The sequence below is a fragment of the Panthera uncia genome, chromosome B4 (genome assembly GCF_023721935.1).
Source record: "Panthera uncia isolate 11264 chromosome B4, Puncia_PCG_1.0, whole genome shotgun sequence".
Classification (NCBI taxonomy): domain Eukaryota; kingdom Metazoa; phylum Chordata; class Mammalia; order Carnivora; family Felidae; genus Panthera; species Panthera uncia.
The window spans coordinates 73331790-73355625 of record NC_064809.1 but is presented as its reverse complement, the minus strand read 5'-3'; the positions used below and the strand labels follow the sequence as shown (position 1 = coordinate 73355625).

Below are 23836 nucleotides of genomic sequence, written 5' to 3'. Positions count from 1 at the left end.
TTTACCATGATTGAGGGATGTTGTTTTTCACATTTATTGCAGAGCTGGGGAGGGTGGGATGGGAGTTGGGCAAACAAATCAAAGCACCACACAGGTCTCTGCTGTTACCAAGATTCAGCCACTTTTCTTCATTAAATGTTTCAAGAATTGTTGCAAACCTTTCGTTAATTTCCAGAGTTTAGAAAAAGTTGATTCTGGCCATTTTTGCCTGTCCTCTTTACCTTTAGGGAGGAAAGAATTTTAGGAGGAACTTACTCCACCATTTTTTCAGACTTCCCTCCTCAAATGCATTTTGCATATTACCTTTGAATTCCTGGACCTTGGTAAATTGCTAAGTAGTTCTGTTTGTAGGTTTCTTTGGATTTTCTACATACTCAATAATGTCACTTGCAGGTTAAAAACAAGTGACTTTTTTTTTTCATTTTTATGCTCTTTGATTTTTTTCCTGCCCTATTGAACTAAATATAAATGACAGTGCAATGTTGAATGGAACTAGCAATAGTATAATTCTAGTCTTGTTCTTAGGGGAAAAGATTTCAATGTTTCACAGTAAAGTATTATATTTGTGGTAGGTTTGTTACAAATAATTCTATGGCTTGTTTCCTGAGAGTTTTGTTTTGTTTTCTAAATCAGGAATCAATGTTGAATTTTATCAAGGGGTTTTCAGCATCTATAACATAATTATCTTATTTAGTTTGTTAAGTGGTAAAGTACTGATTCATTTTTCCAACCTTTTTGGGAATAATTTTAAATTAAGAAAAGGTTAAAATGATAGAACAGAGTGTTTTTGTATGCCCTTCTTTCCCAGCTTCTACCCAGCTTTCTCTAATGTTGACATCTTATATAACCATGGTACATTTCTCAAAAAATTAATATGAAAACAATACTGTGACCTAAATTACCAATTTTGTTTCGATTTCACCAGTTTTCTCCACAAATGTTCTTTTACTGTTCCAGAATACAATCCAAGAAACCATGTGCACTTAGCCATCATTTCTTTAGTCTTCCTCAATTATGAGAGTTTCTCAGTCTTTCCTTGTTTACCATGGCTTTGATAATTTTCAAGAGTACTGTTCAAGTATTTTATAGAACGTCCCTCAATTTTTATTTGTCCATAGTTTTCTTGTGATTAGACTGAGGTAATGGCTTTGGGAAGAAACTCACAAAGGTGAAATACCCTTTACATCACATCATATCAGGGAGTGTATGATTTATCACTGATGATGTTATGCTTGTTTACTTGATTAAAATGGTATCTGTGACTCTTGTCCATTGTAAAGTTATTATTTTTCCCTTTCTGTACTTTGTTATTTGGAAGTGAGTCACTAAGTCCAGACCACACTAAAGAGAAGGAGAATTACATCATCACCTCCTGGAAGTAACACGATTTCCATATATTATTTGGAATTCTGTAAATATTTGTCCCTTATCTCTAAGTTATTTATTTACTCAATCATTTATTTACAGAGGAATAGATTCATGGATATGTATTTTATTCTTTGGGGTATAGTCCGAGAGTATTGCTGTTTATTTTTTGCTTAAATAGTTTCACATGTGGGTATTGGGAGTTCTTTCAGATTGGCTCTTGTGTCATTTTGACAGGTTGTGATCATTTAAAAAGATTTTTTTAAATGTTTATTTGTTATTTTTGAGAGACAGAGAGAGACAGAGCACAAGCGGGAGAGGGGCAGAGAGAGAGGGGGACACAGAATCCAAAGCAGTCCATTTTTTTTTTTTAAACATGACTTTACTTCTGGAACTACAAAATGTGCTAGGTTCATCTTGTGTTTTCTTGTCCCAGCTCTAGAATCAAGGAGCCTTGGTTTCTTTTGTTAGAAAATGGTATTTAAACACCAAGATCTGATTCAACACTTACATATAGTACTTGGTGCTCTAAATTCTACATCTGAAACTAATATTACAATGTATGTTAACTGACTGGAATTTAAATAAAAACTAGGAAAGAAAAAAAATCCCACCAAGATCTGTGTGCTGAGTGTTCTCATTGCTATTGAGGGGTCACTGCTTCTAGGCCCTTCCATGGATATAGCTAGGAAATGAATATATGCATTCTAACTCAGGCATGCACATGTATCTATGTATCTTTTCTGGATCCATCTATACATATATTAACATAAATATGATCTCATACTGATGATCTCAGACTCAAATCAGCACCACCCACAGGGTTATGTATACCCTTTTCTCCTTGATTATTTGTACTTTCTCTGATAGTGAGAAAGTTGGGCTTGTGCTATCTACAATTTATTTACTTATTTTTTTCAACTCTATTCCTACGCATTATCTATCTACTTGTCATATTCATTACTGGTCTTCAACTATAATTTATCATTTTAGATCTATCAATTTTTGCCATATGTATAGATTATGGATATATACATATATACATTCTTCTAAAGCTATGTACATATAATTATATATGTTAGATATGTTACATATAACTTTAGAAAAGTGTTTAATAGGGGCATCTGGGTGGCTCAGTCCGTTAAGCGTCCAACTTCGGCTCAGGTCACGATCTCACGGTCCGTGAGTTCGAGCCCCGCGTCGGGCTCTGGGCTGATGGCTCAGAGCCTGGAGGCTGCTTCCGATTCTGTGTCTCCCTCTCTCTCTGCCCCTCCCCTGTTCATGCTCTCTCTCTGTCTCGAAAATAAATAAACGTTAAAAAAAAAATTTAAAAAAAGTGTTTAATAATTTATTGGATTGTATGTAAATTTTAGGTGGTTATTAAAATTATAAGGACTATCATAGTGTGTTTATGTTACATTGAAAAGTGAAAATAATGGAATACAGGATTATGGACACTGTGGGCAAATGGAATTTAAATTGTCAAAAATGAAAACAGTGGTTTAGAATAATGTGTATGAAGACTATTATTACTTAAATTTATTCTGAAATTGCTACATCCTTTCCTAAAAGAAATATTTGAAATAAAGTGCTTGTTCCAAATAAATGTTCTGAATAAGAATTGAGGATTGTTCATTACAATCTTATGTCTCAGGATATCTATAACAGCTGTGAGAATAAAGATACTAATATTTTTATTTGAGATAAAATCCACATACCATAAAATTAACCATTTTAAAGCACACAATTCTGACTAAGTCTCAATAGTTAATTTTTGCTTTTCTTTCCCTTGCTTCAGGAGACATATCTAGTAAGAAGTTGCTATGGTCCATGTCAAAGAGGTTACTGCCTATGTTATCCTTTAGGATTTTAATGGTTTTCTGTCTCATATGTAGGTCTTTAATCCATTTTGAATTTATTTTTGTGTATGGTGTAAGAAAGTGGTCCGGTTTCATTCTTCTGGATGTTGCTGTCCAGTTTTCCCAACATCATTTGTTGAGTAGACTGTCTTTTTCCCAGGGGATATTCTTTCCTTCTTTGTCAAACCTTAAATGACCATATAGCTGTGGGTTCATTTCTGGGTTTTATGTTCTATTCCGTTGATCTCTGTGTCTATTTTTATGCCAGCCCCATACTGTTTTGATCACTACAGCTTTGTAGTATAGCTTGAAGTCCTGAGCTTTGATGCATGTAGCTATGCTTCCCTTTTTCAATGTTACTTTGGCTATTTGGGGTCTTTTGTAGTTCCATACAAATTTTAGGATTCTAACTCTGTGAAAAATGCTGTTGGTATTTTGATAGGGATTGCATTAAATGTGTAGATTGCTTTGGATATTTTAACAATATTTGTTCTTCTGATCCATAAGCATGGAATATCTTTCCATTTCTTTGTGTCATCTTCAATTTCTGTCATCACTGTTTTACAGTTTTCAGAGTATAGGTCTTTCACCACTTTGTTTAGGTTTATTCCTAGGTATCGTATTGTTGTTGGTGCAATTGTAAATGGGATAGATTTCTTAATTTCTCTTTCTGCTGCTTCATTCTTGGTGTATAGAAATGCAACACATTTCTGTACATTGATTTTGTATCTGCGACTTTACTGTATTTGTGTATCAGTTCTAGCATTTTTTTGGTGGAGTCTTTCAGGTTTTCTATATAGAGTATCATGTCATCTGCAAATAGTGAAATTTTCCCTTCTTCTTTGCCAATTTGGATGTATTTATTTCTTTTTGTTGTCTGATTGCTGTGGTTAGGACTTCCAGTGTTATGTTAAGTAACAGTGGTGAGAGTAGACATCCCTATCTTGTTCCTGACTATAGAGGAAAAGCTCTTGGTTTTTCCCTGTTGAGGATGGTATTAGCTGTGAGTTTTTCATATATGGCTTTTATTATGTTGAGGTATGTTCCCTCTAACCCTATTTTGTTGAGGGTTTTTAAAATCATGAATGTATATTGTACTTTGTCAAATGCTTTTTCTGTATCTATTGAAAAAATCATATGGTTCTTTTCTTTTATTAATGTGGTGTATCACTGATTGGTTTGGAGATAAAAAGCTATTGCGCAGTGAAGGAAGCAATCAGTGAAACTAAAAGGCAACCTTTGGAATGGGAGAAGATAATTGCAAACAGCATACCTGATAAAGGATGAGTATCCAAAATCTATAAAGAATTTATCAAACTCAACACCTCAAAAATGAATAATCCAATTAAAAATGGGCAGAATACACAAATAGACATTTTTCAAAGACATATAGATGGCCAACAGGCACATGAAAAGATACGCACCATCACTGATCATCAGGGAAATACGAATCATCAGGGAAATATGAGTCAAAATCACAATATTACCTCATACCTGTCAGAATGGCCAAAATCAGCAACACAAGAAGTATCAGGTGTTAGCGAGGATGTGGAGAAAGGGGGACCCTCCTATGCTGTTGGTTGGAATGCAAACTGGTGTAGCCACTCTGGAAACAGTATGGAGTTTCCTCAAAACTTTAAAAATAGAAATACTCTATGACCCAGCAATTAAACTACTAGGTATTTGCCCAAAGAATATAAAACTACTGAGGTGCCTGAGTGTCTCAGTATGTTGAGTATCCAGCTTGGCTTAGGTCATGATCTCGTGGTTCGTGAGTTTGAGTCCCACATCGGGCTGCTGCTGTCAGTGTGGAGCCCACGTTGGATCCTCTGTCCTTTTCTCTCTCCGCTCCTCTCCTGCTCATGCTCTTTCTCAAAAGTAAATAAATATTTTTATTTTATTCATTAATTTTTTTAATGTTTATTTATTTTTGAAAGAGAGAGAAGAGAGAGAGAGAGAGAGAGAGAGAGAAACAGAGAAACAGAGCATGAGCAGGGGAGGGGCAGAGAGAGAGAGGGAGACACAGAATCTGAAGCAGGCTCCAGGCTCTGAGCTGTCAGCACAGAGCCTGACGTGGGGCTTGAACCCACGAACTATGATATCATGACCTGAGCCGAAGTCGGAAGCTCAACGGACTGAGCCACCTAGGTGCAATAGATATTTTTTTAAAAAGATAATAAAAATACTAATTCAAAGGGGTACATACTCCCCAGATGTTTACAGCAGCATTATCTGCAATAGCCAAATTGTGGAAAGAGCCCAAATGTCCATCACATGATGAATGGATAAAGAAGATGTGATAAACATATACAATGGATATTACCCATAAGAAAGAATGAAATCTTGCCATTTGCAATGATATGGATGGAGCTAGACAGTATAATGTTAAGAGAAATAAGTCAGCCAGAGGAAGACACATACCATATGATTTTACTCATATATGGAATTTAAGAGATAAATGAGCAAAGAGACAAAAAAAAAGAGGCAAACCAAGAAACAGATCTTAACTATAGAGAACAAACTGATGGTTACCAGAAGGGAGGTGGAAGGGGGCACGGGTAGAGGGTGATGTATGGAAGTGTTGAATCACTATTTGTACACCTGAAACTAGTATTACACTATATGTTAACTCCCTGGAACTTAAATAACAACTTAAAAAATACATAAAGTACACAATTCAGTGCCATTTAGTACATTCACAATGCTGTGTACCCACTACCGCTATCTAGAGCCAAAAGACTTTCATCAGCTCAAAAGAAAACCCTGTACACATTAAGAAGTAACTCTCCATTCTTCCCTCCTTTACATTCTCAGGCACCTACCAATCTGCTTTCTGTCTCTAGAGTTGCTGATTCTGCTGCAATATCAGAATAAAATAGGGAGTGAATTTTTCTAGTTTATTGAAATTTATTGCTGAATTACCTATGTCATCATTTCAGTTCTACATTCCAGTGTATGCCTTGTCAGAAGGTGCATTTGGTCTCTAAACCCGTAACCTGAGAAAAGTATTAGTTAGGGACCAAATCTGGAAACTCCCATCTTAGGCCAAAGGGTATAGAATCCCTTACTGAGGTAAGCAGCAGCATATGTTAGCAATTTTAGACACATCACAGTGGAGTCCCCAAACCAGGGCTCTGGTGATAACTTCCTATGGATGAAAAGAAGCAGGTCACAACAATACATGTATCCTAATTCTATTTATATAAAGTTCAGAAACAGGCAAAAGTAAATTATATAAAGAAAACCAAAGGAAATGATTAAAAAATTCAGAGGAGTAGTCAGTTTTGGGGAGTGAAGGAGAGGTAGTAAAATGAATAATTTCTTTAAAAAAATTGTAGTTTTTGAGAGAGAGAGCGCACACACACACACACACACACACACACACAAAGTGCTGGGGAGGGACAGAGGAAGAGAGAGGGAATCTTAAGCAGGCTGCACTTCCAGCATGGAGCCTGATGGGGGCTCCATCTAACAACCATGAGATCTCGACCTAAGCCTAAATCAAGAGTTGGACGCTCAATCGACTGAGCCACCCAGGAGCCCCTAGAATGAGTAATTTCTTAAGCTGAGTAGTGGGTATGTGTGTATTCATTTCATAATCATTCTTTAACTGGTACATATGTTTTATACATTTTTTAGTAAGTGTGATATTTTTTATAAAGTGATAAAAGTAATAGAATAGATTGCAAAGGTGTTAAGTCAAAGCAAAGAACATGATGAAATCAGGGTAAAATTGACAAACTTCTCATGAACTGTCACACTGCAAGGCTCCCTCTCTGGCATATTTGCTGCCTTTTTTGTCACCTGTCTTAGAGGAAGAAACTTCAGGCATGCTTAGGAAATGGTGTTCCTGGGAAATTAATATTGAAAATTTTCCCATAAATTCAACCTTTTAACACTAAGCACTCAGGTGTATAATAGGATCATTACTAGTTATTTATGCCTCTTGGGAAGGCCAAAACGCAGGCAGAATCTCCCGAATTTCTGCAGGCCGGAAATACAAAAACCCTTGAGGGAATGGTAAGAAGAGCTTCTCTGAGGCCTAGAGAGGATCCTGTCACTGATCAGGCAGTATAGTAAGCAATGGTGTAGCACGCTGGGCATCAAAGTTCAAGGTCATTGCCCCTCCAAAGGAGCAACTGCTGAGCCTTTAGATTTGAAGGGATGTCTTCACGCAGTTATGATTTCATGTCTTTTATTTATTCTAAAGGGAATTTGACTGAGTCTCTTGGTAACTTTCTGTGACAATTACTATCATTCTGTGACGTTTGCGCACTGACTATAACCAGCCTTCTTCTCAGGTGCAGTGCCGTAAACTTCTCTTCACCATAGAAAGCTTGACCTTGGAGGGTTCACTGATGCTTCACCTTAGGTCAGAGAATCCAAAGAAGGCCTTGAATATTCTGTTGTTTGTGGAGCGAGATAATGTATTTGGAGTTTTCTGGAGTATCAGATGAGAAGAGGCCCTTACTGTGAGTTATCAATGGCTAGATGAGGATGAAAAGCCTGTATAACTGACAACTGGGACAAAGTGAGTTTATGAAAGTAGCTTGAGAAAAATGTAAGCTAATATTAAGTGAATTCAATAGTTTGTACTTACTTTTCCCCCTTTTTCTCAACTACAATGAATTAGAGAATAGTAAAATATAGATTAAACAAATCAGAAGCAGGGGTGCCGGGGTAGCTCAGTCGGTTCAGAGTCAGACTCTTGACTTTAGCTCAGGTCATGATTTCGCGGTTTGTGAGCTTGAGCCCCGTGTTGGACTCTGTGCTGACAGCTCAGAGCCTGGAGTCTGCTTCAGATTCTGTGTCTCCCTCTCCCTGTGTCTCCTTCCCCCACTCGCACTCTGTCTCTCTCTCTCTCAAAAATAAGTAAACACTAAAAAAATTTTAAACAAATCAGAAGCAATGTGAGAATGGGTTTGTTTATTTATTTAGAGACCGCACACACACGTGTATGTGCAAGTTAGGGAGGGGCAGAGAGAGAGAGCGGGAGAGAGATATTCTTAGGCAGGCTCCACGTCCAACAAGAGAGCCTGACATGGGGCTCAATCTCACAATTGTGACATCATGACCTGAGCTGAAATCAAGAGTTGGACGCTTAACTGACTGAGCCACACAGGCGCCCCTGGGTTTATATTTTATAGATAAAAATGAATTCGTTGGAGGTGATGCAGTACCTTAAATCCGGCAAACCACTGGTCCCTAAACAGTAACCAGTTGTTTCACAGCTGAAAGATGAGAGGCAAGGACAGTTTCAGAATTCACTTGTGATGAGATCAAAACCAGATTATTTGTCTAAAGCTCATAGCCTGTACTCTACAAGGAAAAGAACACAGATAAGGTCAGCTTATTATAGAAAATACAAGTCTGAGTGAAGGCCATGGGAGAAGTGAGGTTCCTAGAGACATAGAGCCTCCTTGCAGCCTCTCTCACTGGAGATCTGGCCATCACTCCACACATACATAAAAGTTCTTGGAAATTTTAAGAGTCTGAGCTCTGCCTCAATATGATTATTGTTTCTCTGCAGAACTTTCAGCTTTTCAAGTGTGTCTCCTGTGGTCACCCAGTTGGAAGTCTTTATCTTTCTCACTGTTTACCCTTATCTATGACTTTTCTCTTTTACAGATCCAGGGCCCTACATTCTTCTCAGATGTGTATGCCCAAAACTCAATAAAAAATAATGACAGATCAATGAAACTCATGACTTTTCCAAATGAAAGCCTAAGGTGAAATGTTTTAGAATGAGAAAAGTGAACCAATATGTTCATCACAAAGCTTTCTTATTATTTAATAATTGGTTTGCCTTGAAAAGGAATTGAACCATCCTTCCTATAATTACTTTGTGTCATTGTCACATGCACTTCTAATTTAGGTTGCGGCATCTGACATTGTAAGTAGTTAGGAGTACAGCTTACTATTGTAAACTCACTTAATATCCTTTTGTATGCAGATATGTTCCAGTTCTCCACCATGCTCTGTTTTCATTTCAGCACCTGATATGTTGCAAATACTTTTCCAAAGTTCTTGCCAGAGCTGCCTTCACCTCCTTGTTCTTCAGGCTATAGATGAGAGGATTCAGCATGGGAGTGACTACAGTATACTGCACAGAAAAGATCAGCTCAAGGGGCGCACCTGAATTCGGCATTAGATGGCGGAGCAAACCTGAGCCATAGTAAAGGGTCACTGCGATGAGGTGGGAGGAGCAGGTGGAAAAGGCCTTACTTCTGCCTAAGGTGGAGCTGATGCTCAGGATGGTGGCGATTATACGGGTGTAGGATAAGAAGACCAAAAGGAAGGTTCCGAGTCCATGTAGAAGAGTGGAGCAGAGCAAGGCAATGAGGTTGCTGGAGATATCGGAACAGGACAGTGAGAGGAGAGAGGGCATTTCACAGCTGTAGTGGGGGATGATTTGGGCCTTGCAGAAGACCATCTTCACAGCTAGGGAGATGTTGATGAGTGCATCCAGAAAGCCCAGTCCCCATGAGCCCCACACAAGCTGCATATACAGCTGTTTACTCATGATCTGTCCATACAGCAGAGGGTGGCAGATGGCAGCATAGCGGTCATAGGCCATTGCAGAAAGCAGACAGGCTTCAGTTCCTGCAGCAACAAACACAAAGAAGACTTGAGCAAGGCAGCCCTCTACTGATATTGTTTTCTTTTGAGACAGAAGGTTCTCCAGCATCTTGGGCACAGTGACCGAAGAGAAGCAGATATCGACAAAAGAGAGGTGACTCAGGAAGAAGTACATGGGTGTGTGCAGGTGAAAATCAATCCTGATCACCAGCAGCAGCATCAGGTTCCCCATGATGGTCAGCAGGTAAATCCCCAGGAAGAGCACAAAGAGTGCAGCCTGGACGTGGGGATTGGCAGAGAGCCCGAGGAGGATAAACTCCGTGATGGTGCTGTAGTTCCCCAAGTCCATTTACAAAGGCCTTTCCCTAGAAATAATACAAAACACCACAGGAGCCAAAAGTCTATTATCCCCCAAGGAATTTTCTAATTGCATTGGTTCTCTTTGTGTATCACTATTGCCCAGTAAACAGTTTTGTTTTCTATTATAACCTGGGTTTTGTGCAGCCACTTAGAACAAAAAGATGATTAAGGTATGGCCCTTGTTCTTAGTATTCTCCATGGAAGAACATGGACATGAAAACAATGAATGCTACAATTAATGAAATGGGAGCTCAAACTGATTTAGTGAGGGTCAATAATGATAGTTCTCTGAGTGAATTTGACAAAACTTTTAAGAAAGTGTATGATTAGTGTGTTTCTCACATATATTTAGTTTGCCTAAAAAATACAGTCAAAGGCTCAAGACTGAAAAATCAGCTGAGTTCGTGGGTAGTTAAAACATGGGTAGTGCTGAAAAGTTGATGCCTAGGGAATAAGTGAGCATCACAGAGCAGTGGCTAAACATGTGGGCTCCTGCATTAAACTAAGATCGAATCCCAGGTCCACCACTAATTAGCTATGATTTTATGTACAAGATACATAACGCTCTTACTTCAATATCCTTGCATATTAAGAGAAGATAATAACAGTACCACAGAGGGTTTTTAGGATATGAAATTATATGAAAATAATAATTTAATTCCATTAAATATGAAATTATATACAAAGCTCTTCAAAAGCATCTATTCTGTGCTGCTGCTGCTGCTGCTGCTGCTGCTGCTTCTCCTCCTCCTCCTCCTCCTTCTTCTTCCCATTATTTGGGATTTTAAGTCTAGGCAAAAGTCACCTATATTCTTACATCAGTAAAGCACTATCAAAGACCAAAGTTGTTGCTGCTGATGCTACAGTCATCGTTACTACTTTACATGCCTTTATCAAGAGAAGTGCAAGACATCACATTGAAACCATTACCAGCAGCTTCCCTCCTCTGCTCATCACCTCCACCGGAAGGCAAGTTAGAAGTTTAGAATTATTTTGGTGTTGAGCCTGTCTCCACTTGGCAATTTCTGCGGTGCCTTCACTCAGAAAGGAGGGCATGTAATTGCCAATAGGCATAGCTGCAGGACTGCAGAGATGATGACAAGGGGGAGATAAAGTGTTTGGGATTCTGTGTAGACCTCAGGGCCCACCTTACGAGCATTACTAGGATGGGTGTGTATCCCAAAACAGGCTGGATCTCGAGAAAATTAAGAGAGGAAAGCTTGAAAGGGTTTCATGTCAGGGAATACTTGAATGGGTATCCTGGCCAGAGAGGCAGCTGGGAGAGAGGACTCTGCCCAGTGCTATGCATTCTGGACCTCTCTCCCAGGAAGTACAGGAAAAAAAATGGGGGATGCGTTCTGTAGGACTAGCTTCTGTTGGAAACACCCACTGTTGCCACTCTCTGCCTGCAGAAGGAAGGCTCCACCCACTAACTTTTCTCGGTTCATACTCAGGGGCCTGTTTAAAACAGGAGTAGAACATCAAATCCTTTATATTCGTCTGTTGTGACTTTCATCCTGAGACATTGTCCTCACTCTTCATACTCCGAATTTCTCCTTCATGGCCAGATGTGCTCATGTCCCTTGCTGTGTTTCTCAAAGGCTTTATGTCTGAATTACAACAATTCTTTATTTGCATAAATATCAGTATTTACCAATGATTTCTGGCTTTGACCTTCTACCCTGAAGTCTGAACTTGGGTTACCCATAGGATTTATTAGGGGGTGGCCCAGCCAGTTCCTTGTCCTGACCATTCCCAATAAGTCCAGAGCTCAACCAAGAGAAAGTTGTGATTCCTTACTTGTTAACTCTTTAGCCAAAAACCCAGCCTCAAAATCCTTCCCATACCCCAAACACACATTACCTGTATATCCTGTTCGATAAGGTAATTTGCTCTCCAACTTGGCTGCAGGACTTTTATTTAGATTCATTTAGTGAGAAGGAAGATGGCCTGGAGAAAGTGGCTTCTGTCTGGTGTCATGATAAAATTTATAAAATCCTATTGATGATGAAATGCTTTACTGAATTCTAACAATAAATTTATATAGCCAAGGAAGTTCCTTCTTTCAAAGAATCTCACATACTCTTAGTTTTTCTTGTTTCTAACATCATGTCTCAGTTACACAAAGCATTGTTTGGGTTTAATAAGTTCACAGAGCAGCCATGTTTAGACAACTGGTTGGTTTTGATTCCTCACCAGGGCAACAGCATTTATAATTCTATGGTCATAACCTGAAGTCACATTTAGTAGTAAAAGGCTTTTGTCAACACTGATTTTATAAGGATGAGTGGGGATCTCTTAGGTGTGGCCTTTGGAACATCTAGGTGATGCAATGACCTTTAATCATTAATTCTAAATTCTTCTGAGTCTAGTGGGAGTCGAAAGTAGAAAGAGTGGCCAGAGGGGTATTTGCCTGACTCCCCAAGCAGGAAAAGACTAGTTTTCAAATGACACTCTCAGGTCTTCTTCTCTTTGGGACTTCTTAGGCAAAATCAAGTCCAGTCAAATTTGGTGTGGTAAAGTGATTTGTTGATCAAAAAGGTAAAAAGACTAAAAAAGTTCACATGCACAGTTGTGTGCCTAAACTCCATCCAAATCCATTTGCTTTAGAATGCATTTAGAATCCTATACAGGGCCCTGCTACAGTTTGAATACTCCCATTTGGGAGTATTTAGGGAAGCATTTGTGTAAAAGTTAATTATAGTCTTTAGTATGAATAGTCTGTTACACAAATCAAAATTTCCATTTATTTATTTACAATAAACTATTAGGTTTTCAGTCAAACTAGACTGTTCTAGCATAATATTCCCCCCTCCCCCCACTGTTACTTATCAAATAAATGAGCAAAGGAAACACAATTCAAGGATATATGGAATAATCAAGAACACCTTTTTTAAAAGAATGTTTCCTTTTTTTGTTAATCTATATTTGTTTTTAAGTATTTTGTTTTCAATTATTATGATCAGAACATTCATTCACACATGTATCTAAGAAATTATACATATAAGAATATGCATATTTAAGGCTTCTATGGAAAGATTATAGCAAGAAACAACAGGGATTTTGAGGGTTTATTTGAGTCTGTCCTCTGTCCCAGTATATGAACTCACTTTCTTCAGCATCTTTAGTTCCTCTCCAAGGGCCACTCAGTTGAACTTCATTATTCTCCTGCCACATAGTTGAAGTTTACTTCTGGTTTTACTCAACCATCCAGAACCTTCACTTAAGAGTAAAGTATGCCTTTCATTGACTTTTCTTAAACCCAATTACTAATTATGATTAAAGACACACATATTTTACTAATAAGAAGATCAAAGTAAATATTTGAGGAGTACTGAGAAGAATGAATCAACACTTTCATGACCTCATTTTCTGAATTGAGATAGTTATTTAATCCATTGTTTCCTTCTATTTAGACTAAAGTTAATACCTTTCTAATATTTTTGTTTTCATTTCTTATGCACTGCTTACTTATCTCATGACGTCTGACATAGTATAGACCTAGAAAGTTTTTATTAAAGTCAACTCACACAATGTATGGCTGGTATATTATTCTGATTTTTTTATTATCTACTAGCTTTTCTTTTTCACCTGGAACATGGCAAATACGTTCCCAGTGTCCTTCTCACAGCTGCCTTCACCTCCTTGTTCTTCAGGCTATAGATGAGAGGATTCAGCATGGGGGTGATCATACCATACTGCACAGAGAAGATCAACTCAAGGGGGGATCCTGAGGTTGGCACGAGATAGCGGAGAAAACCTGATCCATAAAAGAAGATCACTGCTATGAGGTGGGAGGAGCAGGTGGAGAAGGCCTTGCTTCTGCCTGAGGTGGAGCTGATGTGCAGGATGGTGGAGACAATGCAGCCATAGGATGAGATGATTGGGAAGAAGGTCCCAAGTCCATGAAGCAGGGTGGAGCAGAGCAGCACTAGGAGGTTGGTAGAAACATCAGAGCAGGACAGAGGAAAGAGAGAGGGTACCTCACAGCTGTAGTGGTTGATGGTATGGCTCTCACAGAAGTCCAAGTTGGCAGCAAGGAGGATGTTAATAAGTGCATTCAAAAAACTCAAGCCCCATGAGCCCAATACAAGTTGCACACACAGCTGTTTTCTCATCATCTGTCCATAGAGCAGAGGGTGGCAGATGGCAGCATAGCGGTCATAGGCCATCACTGAGAGCAGAAAAGCTTCAGTCCCTGCGGTGATAAACACAAAGAAGCCTTGAGCCAGGCAGCCCCTTACTGAGATAGTTTTTATCTCCGATAGGAGGTCTTTCAACATCCTGGGCACAGTAGCTGAAGATAAACAAAAGTCCAGGAAAGAGAGATGACTGAGGAAAAAGTACATGGGTGTGTGGAGGTGAGAGTCAGCCCTGATCACCAGCAGCAGCAGCAGGTTCCCCATGATGGTCAGAAGGTAAATATTCAGGAACAGCACAAAAAACAGAGCCTGGATGTGGGGGTTGACAGACAGCCCGAGGAGGAAGAATTCAGTGATGGTGCTGCGGTTCCCCAAGGCCATTTACAAAGGCCGTTCCCTAAAAATTATATGAAAAATCATGGCAGTGAAGTTTCTTCTATCCTTCAATCAGATTTTGCATTGCATTGATTCTCTCTTATTATCACTATTAATTGGCAAATAAATGTTCAGCTTCTACACTAGGCCACTAGTTTTATGTCGGTCACTTTCAATGTAATGGGGAGCAAGGCATAGTTTCTCTCATTTTAAAGATCGTGCTTCAGGGAGATACATTTGCAAAGACAGGCAATTAGAAACCATGGTGATGGTGCAATGGCAGCTGTAGAAATGAGTTTTGGAAGATTCAGTAATGAGTTAATATTGAGGTATTTGAGCCAAGATTTTAAGGAAATGTAAGCTTCCTCTAAAGAGACATGTAAATTGAGAGAAAAGTGTGCCCAAAGGCAAAGAATTAGCAAAGTGAATAGTTCTTAAGAGCTGTCCCCTGGAGTGTGAATGAGCAGCATCTTTAGTCACTCACAGGTAAGCATCAGCCTGGGTTCATCCCAGCTCCACCGCTAACTGTGAGGCCTTGTACACGTGACTTCACTGTTCTGTACCTCAGTTTTCTTGTCTGTAAAATGAGGCAATAACAGTTCCAACCTTATAAGGCTTTTGCAATGATAAATGTATATGAAGTATTTAGAAAAACGTCTACACAAAAAGCCCAGGTATTATTCTATCACTATTATTGCCATGGTTTACAACTGTAGGCAGAAGTCAGATAGTAAATCACCTTTAAAGGTGATACTTACCAGGAATTAAGTTTTTGCTGCAACATTCACCGCACTTGTTGTTTCCTAAAGGAGGCATAGAAAATAGTGTAGAGTGTGGAGGTTCCTCAGAAAATTAAAAATAGACCTACCCTATGACCCAGCAATAGCACTGCTAGGAATTTATCCAAGGGATACAGGAGTACTGATGCATAGGGGCACTTGTACCCCAATGTTTATAGCAGCACTCTCAACAATAGCCAAATTATGGAAAGAGCCTAAATGTCCATCAACTGATGAATGGATAAAGAAATTGTGGTTTATATACACAATGGAATACTACGTGGCAATGAGAAAAAATGAAATATGGCCTTTTGTAGCAACGTGGATGGAACTGGAGAGTGTGATGCTAAGTGAAATAAGCCATACAGAGAAAGACAGATACCATATGGTTTCACTCTTATGTGGATCCTGAGAAACGTAACAGAAACCCATGGGGGAGGGGAAGGAAAAGAAAAAAAAAAAAAAAGAGGTTAGAGTGGGAGAGAGCCAATGCATAAGAGACTTAAAAACTGAGAACAAACTGAGGGTTGATGGGGGGTGGGAGGGAGGGCAGGGTGAGTGATGGGTATTGAGGAGGGCACCTTTTGGGATGAGCACTGGGTGTTGTATGGAAACCAATTTGACAGTAAATTTCATATATTAAAAAATAAATAAAATAAATAAATAAAATAAATAAATAAATAAAAAAGAAAATAGTGTAGAGATCACTAAGGTGGCTTAACAATGACATTTTGAAATCACTTTGGAATGATTCCTTTCCAACATTAAACCATTTTACAATCGTGAGGGCAATTTCACTCAGAAAGGGAGGGTATGTGACTGTTTTCAAAAGGAGTAAGTAGCTCAAGAAGAAACAGGCAACACCAGGCCAACCTCTGCTTTAAGAAGCAAGATGCAAAGTTTCAGCAGAACTCAGCACCCTAAGAGGAAGAGAAACTCAGGCCAGAAGAAAGACCACATGTGGTAACACCTGACTGAGAGTCCTTAACAGTTGTTGGTGGAACAATAAAAAACAAACAAACAAAATAATGAAAGACTTCAACCTTAATACTAGACTCCTAATGTAAGCCATTTTGGTTTGTTAAAATTACATTTGCTTTTGTTAAGTAGATACAGAGACTGATGCTGTTAGGTAGGTATATAGAGAGATAGATGCATAGGTAGATAGTAAAGAATTCCATAAGAATTGTAAAGCATATGTATGTTAAGACATTTTCATACAGCTCCAAATTTCTTTAATTTAACTTCTTTAGTCTGAAGTTAGTAAAACTTTCTGACTCTTGTAGTTAGGAGACCTGTGTTTGGAAAAGGTAAATAAAAATGTTTGTGTTCATTAAAAAAAAAAAGGAGTAGCAACCAGCATTCTTCACAGAGCTAGAAAAAACAATTCTAAAATTTTTATGCAACAAGAAAAACCCCAAATAGCTAAAGTGATGCTGAAAAAGAAAATCAAAGCTGGAGGCATCACAATTCTGATCTGCAAGCTGTATTACGAAGCTGTAATCATCAAGACAGTATGGTACTGGCGCAAAAACAGACATATAGATCAATGGAATAGAATGGAGAACCAAGAAATGGGCCCACAAACCTATAGCCATCTAATCTTTGACAAAGCAGGAAAGAATATCTAATGGAATAAACACAGTCTCTTTAACAAGTGGTGCTGGGAGAACTGGACAGCAACATGCAGAAGATTGAAACTAGACCACTTTCTTATACTATACATAAAAATAAACTCAAAATGGATGAAAAACCTAAATGTAAGACAGGGAACCATCAAAATTCTATAGAAGAAAACAGACAACAACCTCTTTGATCTTGGACACAGCAACTTCTTACTTGACATGTCTCCAGAGGCAAGGAAAACAAAAGCAAAAATGAACTATTAGGATCTCATCAAGATAAAAAGCCTCTGCACAGCAAAGGAAACAATCAACAAAACTAAAAGGCAACCGAGGGAATGGGAGAAGATATTTGCAAACGACATATCAGATAAAGGGTTAGCACCCAAAATCTATAACGAATTTAGTCAAACTCAACACCCAGAAAATAAATAATCTGGTGAAGAAATGGGCAGAAGGCATGAATAGAACACTTTTCCAAAGAAGACATCCAGATGGCTAATAGACCACATGAAAAGATGCTCAATATCACTTATCACCAGGGAAATACAAATCAAAACCACAATGAGATACCACCTTACACCTGTCAGAATGGTGAAAATTAACAACTCAGGCAACAACAGATGTTGGTGAGGATGCAGAGAAAGGGAAACCCTTATGCACTGCTGGTGGGAATGCAAACTGGTGCAGCCACTCTGGAAAACACTATGGAGGTTCCTCAAAAAATTAAAAATAGAACTACCCTATGACCCAGAAATTGCACTACTAGGTATTTATCTAAAGGATACAAAAATGCTGATTCCAAGGGGTACATGCACCCCAATGCTTATAGCAGCACTATTGACAATTATTCAAAAATTATGGAAAGAGTCCAATGTCCATCGACTGACTAATGGATAAAGAAGATGTGGTACACACACACACACACACACACGCACACACACACACAAATGGAATATTACTCAGTGATCAAAAAGAATGATATCGTGCCATTTGCAACATGTGGATGGAACTAGTGTGTATTATGCTAACCAAAACAAATTAATCAGAGAAAGACAAATATCATATGATTCACTAATTTGTGGAATTTAAGAAACAAAACAGATGAACATAGGGGAAGGGAAGCAAAAATAAGATAAAAACAGAGAGGGAGACAAACCATAAGAGACTCTTAAATGCAGAGAACAAACTGAGGGTTGCTGTCAGGGTGTTGGGTGGGGGAATGGACTAAATAGGTGGTGGGCATTAAGGAGGGCACTTGTTGGGATGAGCACTGGGTAGTATATGTACGTGATGAATCACTAAATTCTATTCCTGAAATCATTATTACACTATATGTTAACTAACTTGGATTTAAATTAAAATAAAAAAATTTAAGAAAAAGGAAGAGCAGCTATAAATGAGACAGGAAGTATGAAGGACTCTGGGTGCAACTTTGGTACTTGCCCTTACATTATTTTCTGGGATAGATGCAGAGAACTCTGGAAAAAGAAGGAAACAAATTATGTGAATAGAAATCATGTTGGTGCCCAAAGGAACAGCTAGGAAAGAAGACCCTCTCCAGAACAATACACTCTGAACAATTCCCCTAGACAGGGTAAGACAGGAAGAGTGTAAGAGAAGAAGTTTGGGAATGTATCCACTTAGTCCTATGACAGCTTGTGCCAGGCAGAGTCCCTGTGTTCAGATGAAATCATCATAGCTACTGAGCCCTGCCCCAAAGGAGGTAGATCTCACCTTTCTTTGTCCAGTCTGGAAAGGCTGCTTATAAACATTCAGTACTGTATATACTACAGTTGGGTACCTCTCTGGTCTTGATTCTGAAACACTTTTTCAGTGTCTAAGTTTCAACTCCCTTTCTCATGCCCAGGTGATGCTCCTCTCCTTAGATTCCACTTTTTTCTAAGACTCTATATCTAGTTTATAGCATCAGGGAGTGCAGTTAAACAATGTTATGCATAGTTTCCAACTCTGACCTGATAGCCTACAGCCTGTCCTTTAGGTAACTTTCAGGATTCACTGTGGTGTCCCAGCCTGATTCCTGGTTTATGCTAATCCTGAGTTGCTTGATAGCTGATAATGCAAGGTCTAGCTCAGACTTAATTACCCAGCAAGGGTGACTCCCGAGCCCTTACTTATCAATTCCTCATCCCTGATCCCACCTACAAAACCCTTTCCAGAACCCAAATCCTGATTACCTATGAATTCTTCCCAACAAGACAATCTGATGCCCAAGAAGGCTGCAGAAGTGTGATTTAAACACAGCTTCTAAGAAGTTGAATGAACTATATAGCTTTTGCATCCTCAAACATGGTGAAGTTCATAAAATCCTATTGCTAACTAGATTCTGAACTAAAAATATTACTAGATTGTAAACTAAAAATATGAAATAGTCGCAGCACAGTTGCTTCTTTCAATGATCTCAAATGCCTTCATCCAAGCGTCTCTTCATTCGGATTTCCAGATGTTTCTTTATAACATGTCTCAGCCACTCATTGGGTTATCTGGTCTAACTAATCCTCAGAACACCTGTTTAGACAGTTTGAGCATTAACCCTCTGGCTGAGAAGCTCAGGGGAATGGCAACTCTGTTATTCCCACTAGTCACAATTTGAAGTCAATCTTGTAGTCAAGAACCTTAGCAACTGTACTCAAGAATTCATGGAGCTTGCTTAGATGTGGAATTAAGGAACTACTGGTTTGATGTATGTATTATGTATGAACCTTTGTTAATCTAGAGGGAGCTGGTTGGAGACAGATTGGGCCAAGAGTATTTATTTGATTGGTCCCCGTGAAGCAATGGGAACTTACTTGATAGTCGCTGACTCACTAAATTGATTACCAAATAAGTAAAGAAAAAAAAAAATCAGTGAACTCATTTTTGTGAACAATTTGACTCCCGTTGTATGATGCATCTGTGTAGATTCAGCCTACATAATAGCTCTGTTAAGGTTTGAGTGCTCACAGGTTAAGATGTGCAGAACTGTTTGCTTAAGTTATCAGAGTCCTGATATAAAACAAATGTCCATTTGTTTATTAAAATGAGTTTTAAGACCATCAGTAAAATTAGCTCTAGGATAAAAATAATCCTTAACATTTATTATGTTACAGGAGGGTGGGAGAGACACTTGTCTTTGTCTCGTGTGTCAAAAAAAGGAATCTCACCAACATCGGAGAGTGAGCAAAGTGATAGAATTTATTGAGGGGAAGTATAAAGCTCTCAAGAGGGAGAGGGGTCTCACTGGGTAACCACTGAGGATTTTTGTCCCTGACTTTTTATTGGGACCTTATCAGAAAGTGTGAGACTCCACTCATGGCACGTCACCCAGGCAGGTCTGGAATAGGTTTATCCTTTTTTTCCCCTCAAACCTGTCTGCCACTTCAGCTTCCCACCTGAAGCTGGAGCCTGCCTTATCTATCCCTTATCTATCCCTGCCTAATGTTAACCCTTTCCCTACTCAAACAGAAAAGCCAGCAAATAAAGTTCTAAAAAGATCAGAAGACTTGTCTAGATTGGTGTTGTGTGATGAGAAGTTTCTGTGGTGATGGAAATGTTCTATATATGCACTCTCCAAAAAAGTAGTCACTAGGCACGGGTGGTTATTGAGCTCTTGAAACGTGGCCAGTGAGACTGAGGAACTGGAGTTTTAGTTTTATTTAATTTTAATTAACAAAAAATTAAATTTAAATAGTCTTGTGTGATTAGTGGCTATCACATTGGACAGCTCAGGTCTGGACAATTGTTTCTCTCCAGGAAATCAATGCCAAGTAATTTTTATTTATTTCTCTGATTATAAAAGTTATATACATACATGTATAATGTTATTATATATTATATAATGTAAGAATGTTGTATATGACTCATACATGCATGTTTGTATATTTTCACATGTGCATGGTGTCTGTGTGCTTGCATATAAGGAATATATACAAAGTATTAATAGTAGTTATCTCTGGATGGGCAGTATTATACATTATTTATTCTTTTTAGGGGGATTCTCTGTATTTCTATATTAAGTATCTGTTAAAATAAGAAATAGAGTGCCAGAACAAGAGTAACACAAGTTCAAGTAAAAGAAAACCATAATTAAGAAAATATAGGGGCGCCTGGGTGGCGCAGTCGGTTAAGCGTCCGACTTCAGCCAGGTCACGATCTCGCGGTCCGTGAGTTCGAGCCCGCGTCAGGCTCTGGGCTGATGGCTTGGAGCCTGTTTCCGATTCTGTGTTTCCCTCTCTCTCTGCCCCTCCCCCGTTCATGCTCTGTCTCTCTCTGTCCCAAAAATAAATTAAAAACGTTGAGAAAAAAAAAATATATAAAGCCCTTTTTATTTGACACATTTAGAGATGAATACTCTGGTATTAAGTCATTTTTCCTTTAATTCTGTTTGTCTGCTTATCTATCTCTATCTATCATCTATCTATCTATCATCTATCTATCTATCTATCTATCTATCTATCTCTATCATCTATCTATCTATTTACCTATTTATCATGTATCTACTTTCCCTTCAAAATTGATTACACTCTTGCTACTCAACTCAATAATGAGCCAGCTTAGTAGCATCACGTGGGAACTTGTTAGAACTACAGGCTCTTAGAACCTGTGCTTGCCTTATTGAATTAGGATCTACATTCAACCAGATTTCCATGTCTACATAAAAATTTGGTAAATAGTGAATTAAATCCAAGTATAGTTTAGTAACACTTTTATGTAACATTTTAATGTGTAGATTTTCTTTACATTAAATACTTTTCTAAATGTGGTTTTAAAATACGGATTACAGTATTCCATAGCATGGGTTTACTTAACTTTTTTTTTTAACATTTATTTTTGAGAGACAGAGAGAGACAGAATGCAAGCAGGGGAGGTGCAGAGAGAGAGGGAGACACAGAATCGGAAGCAGACTCCAGGCCCTGAGCTGTCAGCATAGAGCCTGATGCAGGGCTTGAACTCATTAATTGCGAAATCACGACCTGAGCTAAAGTCGGAAGTTCAACCAACTGAGCCATATAGGTGCCCCAACATGGGTTTACTTTAATCACATAATGCATTCTCTAATATAACAGTTAAATAATTTATAGTTTTCATAGTTATCATGAAAACTGATAATTCTATGATAAGCAGTCTTGTGGCTAAAATTTGATGCAATAACCGATTAATTATTTGAACCCAGACAAGCTAGGGAAAGGGATATGATCTTTGTGAAAACTCTTGATACATATTACTACATGATATCCAGAGACATTAAACCAGTTTATACTTTGGCTTAAAGCATGTGATTATGCTTCTTTTGTTAGAGTTTCACCAACATTAAACATTGCTAGTATACTTAATTTTAAACATTTATTGGCCCGAAATTATATTTTATTTTATATTCACTAGAGTGAATAAATTTTGAATACTTACTGGATTCTATTTCTCCTATTGTGAGGTGCATATTTTGTATTTTGCAAACATTTGATTGGTATGTCTGTGTTTCTGAATGGTTTTAAAATTTTCTGTGAAGATTTCAATCCAAAGCTAGAAAGGGCAAAACACAAAAAGGAACCTGAGCTGGAGGAGAGTTAAATATCAACTAAGAGTATGACAAAAAAAAAAAATAGAAATAGACATAGAAATAGAAATAGAAATAAAGTTTGAATAAATAAAGTTAAATAAAAAAATTTACTGGAATAGGCCACATTTTAGAAGTTTGAAAAAGTAAACTATCTTTTCTCACATAGTGAAATTGAATTAGAAATCAATATCAGAAGGATAAATAGAAAAGTCCCCAAATACATTTTTGTAAAAGATACTCTATTTTTAAAAATATATTTATTTATTTTGAGAGAGAGAGAGAGACCACAAGATGGGGAGAGGCAGAGGAGAGACACAATCCTAAATAGGCTCCGTGCCATCAGCACAGAGCCTAAGGTGGGACTCAAACCCACAAACTGTGAGATCATGACCTGAGCTGAGTCAGATGTTCAACAGACTGCACGACCCAGGTGCCCCCCACCCCCCATACATTTTTAAATGTACGTAGGTTAAAAGAGACATTGCAAAGGAAATTAGAAAATATTTTGAATTGAAAGAAAATGAAAGTAATATATCAAAATTTGTAAGACACAGCTACAACAGTACTAAGAGAGACAAGAAATCTTTTAATACATCTATTAGAAAAAGAGAGAGAGTGGAATTCAATTTTCTAAGCTTGCACCTCAAGAAGCTTGGAAAAAAACCAGCAAATTATATACAGAGCAAGTGGAAAGAGGAAAATAATCAAGAGCAGTAAACAAAATAGGAAGTAGATGTACAACAAAGAAAACAAGGAAGGCCAAATTTGATTTGTTGAAAAGATCAGTGTAAATGGTAAATTTGCAGTATTGACCCAAAATAAATAAATAATTAAAAAATTAGTGATATCTGAAATGAAAAGGAAGAATTACCACAAATCTTATAAAAAAGTTATTAGAAGGATGTTATGCACAAATATATCAAATACTCGTGAAAATATAAGTATCAAATATTTATATTAATAGCACAATTTCCTTGAGAAACACAACCTAACAATTCTAACACAAGAGAAAATATAAGGTTTGAACACTTCAATATCTGTTAAATAAATTAAACATGAAATTACAATATTTTCCATAAAGAAAACTCCAATCTACATGACTTCACTGGTGAACAAATAGTACCAGTTTTACATACAAATTCATCTATAGAATGGCGATTGTAGGAAGAATTCTCAACTTGTTTTATGAGGTCAATAA

At 37.9% G+C, this 23836-nt stretch overlaps 2 protein-coding genes across 2 annotated transcripts; both read right to left on the bottom strand.

Moving 5' to 3' along the window:
• Positions 1-9213: 9213 nt before the first annotated feature.
• LOC125920206 (olfactory receptor 8S1-like) lies at positions 9214-10162 on the bottom strand. Its single transcript, XM_049627258.1, has one exon. It carries the CDS (start codon positions 10150-10152, stop codon positions 9214-9216), a length of 939 nt encoding a protein of 312 aa, XP_049483215.1. The 5' UTR covers positions 10153-10162.
• Positions 10163-13750: 3588 nt separating this feature from the next.
• On the bottom strand, positions 13751-14692 carry LOC125920208 (olfactory receptor 8S1-like). Its single transcript, XM_049627260.1, has one exon. The coding sequence runs from the start codon at positions 14684-14686 to the stop codon at positions 13751-13753; it is 936 nt and encodes a 311-aa protein (XP_049483217.1). The 5' UTR covers positions 14687-14692.
• Between the last annotated feature and the right edge of the window lie 9144 nt (positions 14693-23836).

Coding starts and splice junctions, on each gene's coding strand:
- LOC125920206 (XM_049627258.1), bottom strand. CDS start 10,152: ATGGACTTGGGGAACTACAGCACCATCACGGAGTTTATCCTCCTCGGG.
- LOC125920208 (XM_049627260.1), bottom strand. CDS start 14,686: ATGGCCTTGGGGAACCGCAGCACCATCACTGAATTCTTCCTCCTCGGG.